The 14,720-nt window shown below is 34.0% G+C and overlaps 2 protein-coding genes across 2 annotated transcripts in view; both read right to left on the minus strand.

The window, feature by feature from the left end:
• LOC110112362 overlaps positions 1-13,617 on the minus strand; it is an 18,512-nt gene extending 4,895 nt beyond the window's left edge. The window contains exons 1-2 of the mRNA XM_028695018.1: positions 13,326-13,617; positions 13,145-13,230 (exon numbers count right to left, since the gene is read on the minus strand). Of these exons, the coding sequence (XP_028550851.1) occupies positions 13,145-13,230; positions 13,326-13,617 (378 nt within the window). The remainder of the gene's footprint in view (positions 1-13,144; positions 13,231-13,325) is intronic.
• LOC110112367 (probable sulfate transporter 3.3) overlaps positions 1-14,720 on the minus strand; it is a 75,027-nt gene that overhangs the window by 36,028 nt on the left and 24,279 nt on the right.

A 14,720-nucleotide genomic window follows, 5' to 3' on the forward strand; every position in this document is an offset into this window, starting at 1 on the left:
AGAAGAAGTTGATTGGGAGATATTGGACTCTATAGGAGAGGGGGAAGATGAGAGAGCAGCTCATCATAATGATGATTCAAATGAAGACCCCCTTAGTGATGACTGATGAGTGATGATAATGCTAATGACTAGTGAGTTCCTAACTTCTTATGTGATATGTTAATGTCATTGCTATTTATCTTGTGTATTTTTATGTTTTATATATTATTTACGCATTAGTATATACAAAATTTATTATTTTATGTTTACGCAATTTTTTTATTTTGAGGCTTACGCCTCAAATCGCCTTGAGGCTTACGCCTCGCCTCACGAACGAAAAATGCCTCAATACCCGAATACGCAATTTTAAACCTTGGTCTCAAAAATGCCCATCTTCAAATCCCAAATTATCGATTCAAGAACTATAAATCCTATGGCAAACTCCTCTCATAAATTAATTCCATATACCCATTGCGCTAGCCACAAGAAAATAACCATGGTCAATAGATCATTGATCACCATGGCAGGTCGAGATATTTTTATAATAAATCCCTCACATTTTAAAATATCCCCCATGTACTTAAATTATAAACTAACATATTATCCATTCAAATGCTAACTAAAGATTTCAAATGCAATGTGTTATATCCTTTATATTCCATCTTTTGAGAGCTGTCACGAGGAGGGTGATTGATCTTGATAAAGTAATAGATGGTCACTACCATACAGATAATCCAATAATCGAAAAACTTCAATACGACCTTTAATATTATCTCTTATCTCAATAATTTTTAAGCCCGATAAAAAATGACTTCAACACCCATAGCCAGGCTACCCATCATTTATTAGTCTCAAAACCATGATTCATTCAATGCTTTAAGAAATAAATAAATAGAGAATTTTATTGTGATTTTTGTTAATTAGCGAAATAAAAATATATTAATTTTCTAAAGAGTGACACAAAAAACCCTTATTCAGTTATTCCTTTTTCTCACATTCATAACAACATTTGGGAACCACCATCTACACCTAACATCACTCTCGATGGTTTGGGTTTTTAATCGATGATCATACCCATGTGTTATGGATATTTTTACTAAAAATCAGAAGTGATGTAAGTATAATATTTTCCAACTTATTTAACCTAAACAAAAATCAATTTGGAGTTGTAATTAAAAGAGACATCCCATAATTCCAAAAGACTACTTTAATCATCCCTCCTCATTCTTCCAAAAAAAAAGGAATAATATGAGTCCTTTTGTGCACACACTTCAACAAAATAGAGTGGTTGAATGAAAGAACGGTCATCTATTACCAAATAGCTCTATTTATTCAAAAAAATGTCCCACAGCAAGTCTTAACAGCCAATCACATCATAAAAAAATTAGCAACAAAGACCTTTTAGTTCAAGAGTCCAACACAAGCCTGAAATAAATTATTTTACAATTTCATCGCCTAAAACAATATTGTTCCAAAAATATTTAAAAGTGTTGCGTTTGCTCATAAAAATTTCTAAAACAAACAAGACATGAACCTCAAGCAATAAAATGTATTTTATTAGCTATTACAAATTCTACCATTTTATCGTGAGAAAGGTGGTTGGTTCACTGATGTCACTTTCAATAAAAAATATCGTTATTTTGTTATTGCATATCATAACAAAGAATTATCATTAACAAATAAATTTTCCTCCTAGATTTCTCTTGTTGTTTATCCAAACAAATAACTCTATTCCAAAACCAACCACTCATACCCAAGTTGAGTTCAAACCAAAACAAATTGTCGAAACATTCACAGCGGTAGAGAGATGTAGAGTTTAACGTCCAAGCTTTGTACGAAGATCCATCACAAAAATAGATAAGAGTGAGGGGTGCAACAATCATAAGAGACACTAGATTTTTTATGTGAAAAACTCAAGAAAGAGAAAAATAACGGGTCTGGCCTAGTCAAAAAGATTTCACTAGTGTTTGTTTTCGATTATAAATGATGTCCTTTATCTGGTGAAGGTGTTAGCACATTACAGCAAATATACATTGTATAAAGCAAATTATATGATTGGAGTTGCAGAATCAATTGACATGAGAGCTTTTCTCAAAAAAATGTGGGCTTGTTTGTTTGGTAGATAAAACCATAGCCGAGCAACTGAGGTCAGACGGATCATAGTCGGTGAGCGGTGAAGGCCAGAAGAATCGTAATCGACAGTCAACGAAGATCAGAAGGACTATTGTCATACGACGGCGGTCAAAGGGATAGTAGACGGAATCAAGCGATCTTGGGCTCATTGGATTTGTCTTATTGAGCCACTCGATTTGACTATAAGCATGTCATATTTAGATATCATTGGTCACCCAATTAATATTCTAAAGCTTTCAAATATAAATTTGAGCTTAAATTGGATCGATTTTGGTGTTGTTGAGTTCGCCTCATCGAGACGTCCAGTTTGATTATTAGTTTGCTAAGATTGGAGTTAAGATGATCCTGAAATTAATTTTGAAAGCTCCCAATTCAAATATGCCTCAAGATTCACGTCCAATCAAGCCATTTTATTATGATGTGTCAAGCATGCATACTATTTTTATTCCCAAAATAATCTCTGACTTAAAATAATGAGAATTGAAATAATATTCTGAGAGAAAAATGGAATCCTTTAAAAAAAATTAAAATAAAAAATCTGAATTGGTAAAAACACTAAAAAGAAAAAATATTAATAGGTTACGGATGGGTCTTTATTAGAAAATATTAATCTAACAGTTCACCACAAAAGGTATAAAGCCCAATTAGTAGCTAAAGGCTACACTCAAACATATGAGATTTATTATCTTGAAATCTTTAGTCCAAAATGAACACGGCTAGAAACCTCTCAACTTTAGTAGCTAACAAGGACTAGAAATAACATTTTCTATGTTCAACTTACATAGATACATGGTGATCTACAGAAGAACGTATATAGAGAAGTCACATCGAGATTTAGCTAAAATACAGAATAAATTGTATGTATACTAAAAAAGATATTGTATGGATTAAAGCAATATCCAAGGGTGTGTTTCAAAATATTCACCAAGCTAAAGCTCAATATATAATACAAACAAAGTTAAAAGGACCAAAATGTTATTTCCGAAACACATCTTCAAGAGAAGTCACCGCACTGATAGTTTATGATAATTTCATTCTCATGACAACTAATTGCTTCGAAAGAAAAGACAATTTAAAGAAAAGTTAAATCTAAGAATTTGTTAATATGAAGTCTCCACGTCACATGAAAAATACATAACAAACATTTTAAAAGAAAAGGGTAAGTGAAGATGCAAAAATGTCACGAGCCCCATGGAGTTTTAATTATAAATTTGGAGATGCCCCAAAAGATAGTAGTAAAAATTCTCCTATCAAAAACTAGCGAGAAGACTTATCATATAATAGAGTTGACTGTAGCGACTCAATTCATGCATAATTCTAGAAAAATAAATCTTAGGACTAAATTCAAAATTCTATAGTATTTAAATGGAACTTCAGGCAAAAGAATTTAATTCCAAAAAGGGGAAGATTTGATGCTGGAAGCTAGGAATTATAACATACAACATCATGACTTTGAGAAATCAAAAATAAAATGTAGTAACAAAATCTAAAGCAAAAGCTAAATTAAATCAATGGCACTAGAAAACTGCAAATTGATAGTGTTAAAAGTTGGATTTAAAGGTTGAATGAAAACATCTTACGAGGCTCTATCATTATAATAAGTCACTCATCAATATTGTATATAATCTCGTGTAGTATGACCGTACAAAGCATATTAAAATAAATACGGACATTTAATAAAAAGGAATTTTGACCATGATCGAATATGTGCTCAACAGGCTAGCATTTTAACCAAATGATTATAACAGGTAGTCTCAAAAATTATCAAGAAAACTAGCAATGAATGATATCCAATCATTTTCGTAAAGAGTGTGAAACATTCTCATATTTTTTGTCAAATATGATCCAATACCAAGATTTCCAACCCCCTTTTCTTCATTTTACATGGCACCTTAGTGATTCGTATGATCCTTCTTGCCTATCTATGAGCTATTATAATTGTTTTATAATTATTATCCTGCCAACTTATCAATATATATGCTATTTTAATTATTCTATAATTATTATTCTACCAACATAACCACCTATAGCCAATTGTAACTATTTTGCACTTAGTATTCTTTGATTATGTATTTTTCCTATTAGCTCTCCTAGGATTATGTAAATACTTCACAAATGTTAGAATGAAATACTTAACCAATTCTTGCCTTTCTTTAGCTCAATATTTATTTTTTTAGAAGTATTTTAATTTTTAGGTGAGTTGAAAACTAGAAGAGTTGCATAAAAATAGTTGATCCCTTTCTTTTTAATTGTTTGGTGTAATTGATCATTTTCATGCTATTAATTTGATGTTTTAATTCTCCTTAATGATAAGTCTATCTAAATTTACATTGAATTAATAAAGATGTATTTTTCATTTTATATATATATATCATATCTCTTGAGATTTATCTCATAAGTTAATATTAAAACTCTTCATCATGTATCTTGCTTTTGGGTTTATCATTTTCTACATTCGAGGCATGAGCAACAACATACCAACAATGCAACAATAACTAAAACACACATTAAAGGAACATGCATACACACACTAATCAAAAATATATCTTTTATCTATATGTTAAAAAGGTAAATTTTTAACAAATCTAAATGTAAAGATGAATAGATATTCAAATATTTTTTATGTTAAAATCTAAATGTGAATACACTGTGGTGAGTGATAAAATACTATTTACTTAGGGGAAACAAACCAAACTATTAATGATTTTAACCTCAAAACATCCTAAATGCAACATGAGAATATAGAGAAAATAATGCATATGGGTTATTTACAACTAGTTCTTTCAATTAAATTTAGAAAATTAGGAGGATATCACAAGATTGGAAAAGAAATATTTTAATATCACTATTGAAGAACATGAAAAAATTTGGGTTTGTGATATTTATAGGAAATCAAACTTATGATTCATAGAATTCATTATGTGAGAGGGAGTTATGGAAAAAATTTGGAAGAATTATTTTAATAACAAATAATCAATTTGATTTTATGTGTGAAAACTTCTACTTTTTTGCTTTTATTGTTAAAAGCTACTTTTCCCATCCTAGTTTCTATTATGCTTTACCAAAAACAATTTTTCAAAAGCAATGTTTGAAAAAGTTGTGAGCTAAAGTGTGTTTGCGTAAACTTTTTTAGCTATTTTCTTCTCTGCTTCGCTTTTATACCATTGTCACGTTGTTGTTTGACTACAATTTTCTAGTTATTTTTAGAAATTATTGTAGTGAGAAGTAATGTTTAACAACCATATCTGCATGTGAGGTAGTTATAAGAAAATAATTATCTAACTTATTCAAAATATATATATATATAATACCCATAACTAGTTTCAAAAAAATCAACTTATACCACAACAAATTTACACACACTATTAAAAATAGTTTTAGCTGCCCCAAATGGACCCTAAATGAACACATTATTCTTGATTTTTCTTTATAACCTTCCTATGGTGAAGGTTGTTAAAAAAAATAAAAAATTTCTTTTTACCACAAAAAATAGTTAGAAAGTTGTCTCAAACAAAACTTTAATTAAAAAGAGAACAAAGATGTGAATAGATCATAAATTATCAAAAATTAGCATAAAAGAGATACTTACTGAAGATACTCAAAGCAAGGTATATTGGTATGCAATTATTACAATGATATAAGTTTTATTGGAGAGGCCTTTGTTGAAATAAGTAGAAATTAAGATATGGATAAAAAATTTGTGGGACAAAAGCCTAAGTTATTCCAAAGTAAAGAATGAGTATTCATTATGCAAATTTAATGGGTGTTACTTAGAATTATCAGGCAACATTAATATAAAATAAATAAAGACTTAAGTGTGATTAATTTAATAAATTGGATCTCTTGTATGGAAGAATGTGACATTTTTTATGATAAAGATTATAGGGTTAAATTTGAGTGGTTAAAGGAGTGATAACTAGGGTGTACAACATAATATGAGAATGCATCGAGACAATGGTATTTTTAAAATTGTAATTAGGTTATTTTGTTGTATTGGTTCAAGTTTTGGAAGGAAAAGAAGTCACTAATAGCCAAATTGAGTATGAAAAAAATGAGAAACATTAAGATAGATCTGTAAGAACATTACACAGGATATATTAAAAAATCTTTTATGTTGAATATAACAAAATTAAAAATAGAAACATGAAAAGTTATTTTACACCTTGTGAAGCATTCAGCATAAACAAAATGACAAGAGTGATTCATAAAGTGAGGCCTAAATGGTTGAGATAAAGCGAAAGATAATGATTTTGATGGTGATTTGATCTAACAATATGTACACTCTTGTTACTTTAGATTTCTTCCTCTTTCTCCAGCATGTGTTGCTTTCCTCCTTTTTTTTATTTTTGTCGTAAATTGTTCTCAAAATCTTAAATGCTATGATCAAACTTCATATCTACCTGCAAGATTATATTAGTGAGCATTTACACGTGAATGAAACAATTAAATTTTTCAAATTAAGGAAGTCGTGTACAAAGTGCCTCAAAATTTTTTTATTTAAATTTTTAAATTGTATAAAGTTGAAATAAGTTAAGCTCTAGAAGACAAAAACAAAACAATCGATTAGCTAATCTTTCAAATAAGCTTCACAATAAGAATCTAACATATTGTAAGCACTACCACTGACCACTCAATTATATGTAATTTAATAACATGGAAGAAGTAAAATCTGTTACCACATTTAAGGGAGCCTTCATGGATGTCAGATACCTTAGCAATATTTGATAATCTGAATAGTCCATGGTATTAAATCAGACATTCCATTGGGCATACTCCATTTTTTTTAATTACGTTTTTAACATTTACAATGTACTAGAATTTCAGAATATTTGAGGTATGAAAGGGATATAGAGCAACAAAAATTAACAAAGCCATTAAATTACAAAGGGCAGACACAAACGCCATCTTCAAAAAGTTCCGTATATACATTCCCGATACGAACATCCTAGGCCTCTAACGCGATGATAATTTATTCAAAAAATAAGACATTTCATCAAAATATCCCGTTCCGTTTCGCCCTAAACCCTAAAACATCAAACACTAAAAGATAACCCAAAATCCCATGTAAAAGGCATCCAAACAACAAGCAAACAGTACAAAACTGAGTTCGCCCAAGAAAGCAAACATCAAACAAACAACACCATCACGAATTTTTTAAGCTGAAGTACCAATGGCGAAGAAACTAGTCCCGGAGAAATCAAAATCAAAAGCAGTCAACAACTATCTAAGGAAGCCGAGTGCCATGCTTCACCCCAGTAAGAAACGAACAAGACGAAATACCCAAAGAGAGTCCAAAGAGAGAGACAGCGAGAGAGAAAAAAAAATCTTATTGCGCAACCTAAAGCATGCAAAAGTACTTCCACCGCATAAATTCATTGAGAAGCTCTTCGAACCTCTTTCAATTCTCTGGCCAAAGAACCCATCCCTCTCCAGCCAGCGCAAAGCTTCTCTAGAAGGAGAAATGTGGAAAACAGGAGGAGAAGACGAGCGCGAAAGGTACGGAGCGCACAGGGGAAGGGCATATATATAATCATACGGACCTCGCCAGCCCCGCCCGGCGGTGGATCCTAGCCTTTGATATTAGGTATTATACACACGCGGCGCATGCGAAAACCCTTTGGAGGCAAGGGACTTTTAAGCTTACTAAACGAACTTTTAAAAAATACTGATCGCGCAATTTTTAATCGCGAAGGCGCGCGCCGCGCGGCACTTGACCTGCTGTGGTAGGGCCAGATGGACACGTATCGGGCAGGTATTCAGCGTCCAAATCTTTAACGAGTTTAATGCCGAATTTTATAAGTTAATAAGTCAAATTTTAGCTAGCTCTGATGGATAAGTTTAAATAATATTAATATAAAAAATATATAATGTATATTAGAATTTAAAATTATAAATAGGAAGTTTTAAAAAATATTTAAAAATCATCTCATTTTTTATATTAAGTATAATTTTATTATTTGTTTATAATTCCACATTCTTTTTCTCATTTTATTTAAATAAGTAATTAATCATAATTATTTTCACTCTTTCATAGTAAATGAGCAGCTCATGAGCCGCCTCTTGAGTCGGCTATAACTCATAGAATAAAGCTTGAGCTCGAACTCAATTAATTAGTCAAATTCAAGCTCAAGCTAAGGGTGAATTAAACTCAGTTGGACCTGTTTACATTACACCTCGAAAATGGACTACTGAGAAGAGTTTGAGCCCAATTTGAAATTGACTTGATCTAAATTAAGTCAATTTGAATCAGATCGATTTTCAGTCAATCTGAATTCAACCGGTCAAAAAAATAAATAAATCCGAACTAAACATGCTGGCAACCTAAATTATCAAAGCCTAACCCATTAACCCATTATGGATAAACAAATTATTCTTAACTTATTAACTATTAAATTGAAGAGATTTGATAAAAATCAAAAGATTGCATCTATAAATTAAAAAAAAATTATGAAAAAAAAAATATCAAATGGTTCATTTTTTCGGTCAAAAGCATGTTCGCAGGTCAACCCGAATTTGACCTGCTTAATATATTAGCTAGAAAACTCAATTATGAACCCTACTATTTATTAAACAGGTCAACCCGAATTTAAAATTTTCAATTCTATTTAATGAATTGGGTCATTTATTAACACCCCTACATGTTACAAAATGAAGAACATTATGATGACATTTAAAATAGAAATATATTTTAAAATTAATATTATATGTATATTTATTATATTAAGTTTAAAATATCTTTTATGATTGTTAAGCCTGTCTTGACATAATTTCTATCAGAAAATTATAATATTTTTTTATTTGATGGTGATACATGCTTTTAAAATTCTGAAATTTTCTTTTATGATGTTGCTTCGCATGGATAAAGCTAGACGAGTGGAAAGAGCAGTAGTTTATATGTAGCACAAAAATGTCTCCTATGACATGAGTAACGAGAAATCCTGTGAAAAATATGATCACCTGGCAATGGAAGGCTTTCTGCGTTCAGTCAATCTATACAGAGTGAATCGGTCCCTAAGGAACCCCCGAAAGGGCTGCCGTCCGATGGGTACACGAAAGTGACGAAGTTGCTTTGACTACTGAACCATGCCTATTTGTTGGAGCGAATTGGGTTTAGGGTTTAGTTCAAGATAGATACTTAACTTGGAAATGTATTTGATTAAGAGAACATTTACACTTTTTTTTAAATATATTTATTATGTTATTTTTTTATAATTTTTTACTAACTTCCAAGGAAATGTATATGGAAAAAAAATTATTAAATTTATTAAGATAAGATATCTATAAGAAATTGTTATTGAATTTTTTTGAAAAACCAGAAAATTTATAATAATTATAATAGCTCATTTTCACATCAATTTTATAACTACTTCTACAATTGATTTATGTTAATAAGTCCAAACTATTAGGTATTTATAATGGTAAAAAAATTAATTTGTGATCCTGGAAATAATAAAATTAGTTTATGTACCACCATTAAGAAATTTTGTTGTTCCACTATTTTGGGTTAGAGCTAGAAAAATAGACAAGAGAAATTAGTGAGTATGAAGAGAGTAAAAAGTTTTACTATACCGATAAGTAAATATCACAAAATGAACACAACATGAAGCTCCTATTCGTCTCTTATTTATATGATTCCAAGGGCTACTTGGAATGTTGCATGATGTACATGCGAACCCTTATCTCTAATATAATCCCCTTCTCTCAGGAAAGTCAATTATGCAAGTCTTCAAGAGCAAGTACCCTAAGTTGATCTTTTAGATCTATCATGTAGCTCGAGTTTGTGAGAGTAAGTTCCTAGGAACAAGAGGCAATTTCCTAGAAATAATAGACAAGTTTCTACGAAAAAGGGATATGCGCACCCCCATATTTGGATGAACGAAATCTCGATCGACTAACTCTTGAAGCTCCTCAAGTGTCATCATAAATAGAGTCTTAGATATCGGAGTAGTACCCGGAAACACATCAATACATAAATCAAACTCCCTATCAGGTGGTAAACTCACTAACTCCTCGGGAAGGAGTCGAAAAAATTCTACTACTGGGACATCAAACAGAGGTCCAGATTCTACACTTCTATCTCGAACATAAAAAAGAAAAAAAAATGTCAAGAATATCATACATCCTTTTCTTGACACCCATCATCTACTTGTACATCATATAACATGTAACACTCTTAGGATTTAATTTTGAAAGAACTATTTAATTTTTATGTTAATTAATCTACCAAAGATACTAATCTCTTTTATTTAATATAATCAGGATATAATAGCCAAAATTCATATATAATAGCCAAAATTCATATACAATAGCTAAGAGTTTAATCCATATATTCATGAGTTTATCTTTACCTCTTGACTACAAAAGAATAAAACTAAAAAATATGTATAAATAAAATAAATCATGAATCTAAGATTTGTCCTCAGTCCACTGTATCTTGACATATTTCTAAAATATGTAAAATTATAGAGTAAGCTAACAATTCAGTAGGTGACCAGAACATGCAACTGAAATTAATGTAAGACAATATGAACAATATACATGTAGTCATTCAATCATTATATGCATGAAAATATAACTGTAAAAACATATAATAATTAATGAAATAGTAACATATCATACAATCAATAAATATCAATACAACTATATATTTTAAGAGCCATGATCAATAACCAAGTGCATATAATCAGTCAGTTTTGTTAATCTTATACCCAATAAAATAGTTTATATAATATCTTCTTACATTCGTATATCTGTCATTATTATATGCATGTCATACACTATCTATATTATGCAATTATATCATGTAAATTATGTGATTCGTATATATCAAATATTTGATTCCAAGGGCTACTTGGAATGTTGCATGATGTACATGCGAACCCTTATCTCTAATATAATCCCCTTCTCTCAGGAAAGTCAATTATGCAAGTCTTCAAGAGCAAGTACCCTAAGTTGATCTTTTAGATCTATCATGTAGCTCGAGTTTGTGAGAGTAAGTTCCTAGGAACAAGAGGCAATTTCCTAGAAATAATAGACAAGTTTCTACGAAAAAGGGATATGCGCACCCCCATATTTGGATGAACGAAATCTCGATCGACTAACTCTTGAAGCTCCTCAAGTGTCATCGTACATAGAGTCTTAGATATCGGACTAGTACCCGGAAACACATCAATACATAAATCAAACTCCCTATTAGGTGGTAAGCTCACTAACTCCTCGGGAAGGAGTCGAAAAAATTCTACTTGACATCAAACAGTGGTCCAGATTCTACACTTCTATCTCGAACATAAAAAAGAAAAAAAATGTCAAGAATATCATACATCCTTTTCTTGACACCCATCATCTACTTGTACAGCATATAACATGTAACACCCCAGGATTTAATTTTGAAAGAACTATTTATTTTTATGTTAATTAATCTACCGAAGCCACTAATATCTTTTATTTAATATAATCATGATATAATAGCCAAAATTCATATATAATAGAAAAAATTCATATACAATAGTCAAGAGTTTAATCCATATATTCATCGATTTATCGTTAGCTCTTGACTACAAATGAATAAAACTAAAAGAATATATAAATAAAATAAAACATGAATCTCATGTCTATCCTTAGTCCACTGGATCTTGACTTATTTCTAAAAATATATAAAGTTATAGAGTGAGCTAACAGCTCAGTAGGTGAGTAGAACCTGCAAAAATATCTGTAATCATTCAATCTTTATTTGCATGAAAATATAATTGTAAAAAAATGTAATAATTAATGAAATAGTAACATGTCATGCTATCAATAAATATTGATACGTCATCAAAAAATTATCTTGATCGGGCACGAATCTCGATGCAAAATAAAGTTGGAAACTTTAAAAATTAATTCAGAAACCATCTCAACTCCGATTTCAGCAAACTTACAGTCGAACTGAGCATCTCGGAAATACGAACCCAACGACACCAAATTCAACCCAATCCTAGCCCAAATGGGTCCAAATCAAGAACCTGAAGCACTGTTGGAAGGTTCAAACCACAATTTAAATTACCAAACAGTTTCCAAACCTAACAAGCTTATAGTCGAATCGAGCGGCTCGACGAGAAGAATCCAACAAGCCCAAGATAGCTGAATTCCGACACCATTAAAACCTTCAAATGTCTGACGAACGGTCTATGATCAAGGGATTCAATATCAGCCGTCCATTGAACCACTCCACATTTGCCCCTGATCTCTCACATATTTACAGGCCATGCCACTCCAAAAAATCTATAAATAGACCCCTCATTTCTCTTGAAAGGAGGATCCTAGCAAGAAGAGAAGAGAAGGAAGAAGCTCCTCCTCGACCACCGTCGGACCACCGTCGGAGTTTCGCCGGACCACTGACGTAGTTTCACTGGACCACCGTCGAATCATCGCCGAACCACCACCTGAGGCCATCACCTTTGCCAGACTACCACTTGAGGCCCTCACCTCCGCCGGACCACCACCTGACGTCGTTCCTCCGCCGGACCACCACTTGAGGCCCTATGCCCCACCTGGCCACCACCTGATTCCTAGACTTATGACGGACCATCACCTGAGGCTTGGACTTCTGCCGGACCACCACCTGAGGCCCTCACCTTCGCCAGACCACCACTTGAGGCCCTCACCTCCGTCGGACCACCTCCTGACGCCGTTGCTCCGCCAAACCACCACCTGACCCCATTGCTCCGCCGAACCACCACTTGGGGCCCTCACCTCCGCTGGATCACAGCCTGACGTTGTTGCTCTGCCGGACCACCACTTGAGGCCCTCACCTCCGCTGAATCACCGCCTGACACCATTGCTCCGTCGGACCACCACTTGAGGCCCTCACCTTCACCAGATCACCACCTGACATCGTTGCTCCGCCAGACCACCACTTGAGACCCTCACCTCCGTCGAATTACCGCCTTACGCCGTTGTTCCACCAAACCACCACTTGAGGCCCTCACCTCCGCCGGACCACCGCCTGACGCTATTGCTCCATCGGACCACCACTTGAGGCCCTATGCTCCACCAGGCCACCATCTAATGCATGGATTTTTGCTGAACCATCATCTGAGGCCTGTACTTCTGCCGGACCACCACCTGAGGCCTGGAATTCTGTAGAATCATTGCTTAAAGGCCCTATGCTCCACCAGGCTACCGCCTTAGGCCCGGACTTCCACCGGACCACTACTTGAGGCCCTGTGCTTCACCAGGCCACCACCTTAGACCCGCACTTCCACCGGACCACCACCTGATGCCCATACTTCTGCCGGAAAACCACTTGAGGCTCTGTGCTCCACCAGAATCACCCGAGGCCCGAACTTCTGCCAGACCACTACTTGAGGCCTTGAGCTCCATCAGGCCACCACTAGATGCCCAGAGTTCTCCCATAATATTATCGACCTCTATCACTAGACAACGATCTTTCTGACCCTGATCTCCTACCGATAACGATCTTTCTGACCCTGGTCTCCTTCCGATTACAGTCTTTCTGACCTCCATCACCTATAATGGTCCTTCCGACCTCCATCACCAGATAACAATCTTTCTGACCCTGATCTCCTTCCGACAATGGTCTGTCTAACGTCCGTCACCTATAATGGTCCTTCTGACCTCCATCACCAGATAACGGTCTTTCTGATCCCAGTCTCCTGCCAACAATGGTTTTTCTGACCCTGGTCTTCTATCGACTACGGTCCTTCTGACCTCTGTCACCTACTATGGTTCATCCGACCTCCATCACCAGATAACAGTCTTTCTGATCCCTGTCTCATATCGACTATGATCCTTCTGACCTCTATCATCTATAATGATCCTTTCGACCTCCATCAACAGAAAACAGTCTTTCTGACACCAGTCTCTCGGCAACTATGACCTTTTGGACACCTGTCTCCTGCCGACTATGGTCTTTCCGACCTCCATCATCTACTAGGGTCATTCCGACTTACATCGCCAGAAACGGGCTTTCCGACCTTCATCTCCTGCCGACTATGGTCCTTCAAACCTCCATCACCTACAATGGCCCTTCCAACCAAACAAACATGTCTATGTTGATTATTGTAATTCTCCCAGTGGAATGCGCTCTATATGATGTACATTTGTAATATCAGGCCAATGTCTTCTCCCTAAGAAGGGCCTCATTTGTAATCGACTGCAAATACTACTGGATTCATTCAAACTAGGCCAGGCCCCGTGATTTTTCCCATTTTTAAGGGTTTCCACATAAAAACTCTGGTGTCTCTTATAAATGTTACACCCTCTCTCTTATCTTCTTGTGTGCTGAATCTTCGTACAATGTTAAGACATTAAACTATATATTTCTCTAACGTCGCGAATACTTCAGGACGTAACAATTTGGCGCCGTTTATGGGAATGTGGTTCTCGGCTGGGGAGTAATTTGTGCTCCAACCTCAAAAGATCGTTCATGTCAATTTCTTGACTTTGGTTATTGATACATAATTTCATGGGATTCAGATGCGGACTGGGGGGCAACGTTGACTCAAACTATGATCAAGAAGATCTTTCCAATGCTTTCAATATCAAGATGTTGTTTCAGAAAAATCCCAACAAATGTAAGGATACTTTCAATCGATTATAAGCTTCAT

The sequence above is a fragment of the Dendrobium catenatum genome, unplaced genomic scaffold (assembly GCF_001605985.2).
Source record: "Dendrobium catenatum unplaced genomic scaffold, ASM160598v2 fragScaff_scaffold_621, whole genome shotgun sequence".
Lineage (NCBI taxonomy): Eukaryota > Viridiplantae > Streptophyta > Magnoliopsida > Asparagales > Orchidaceae > Dendrobium > Dendrobium catenatum.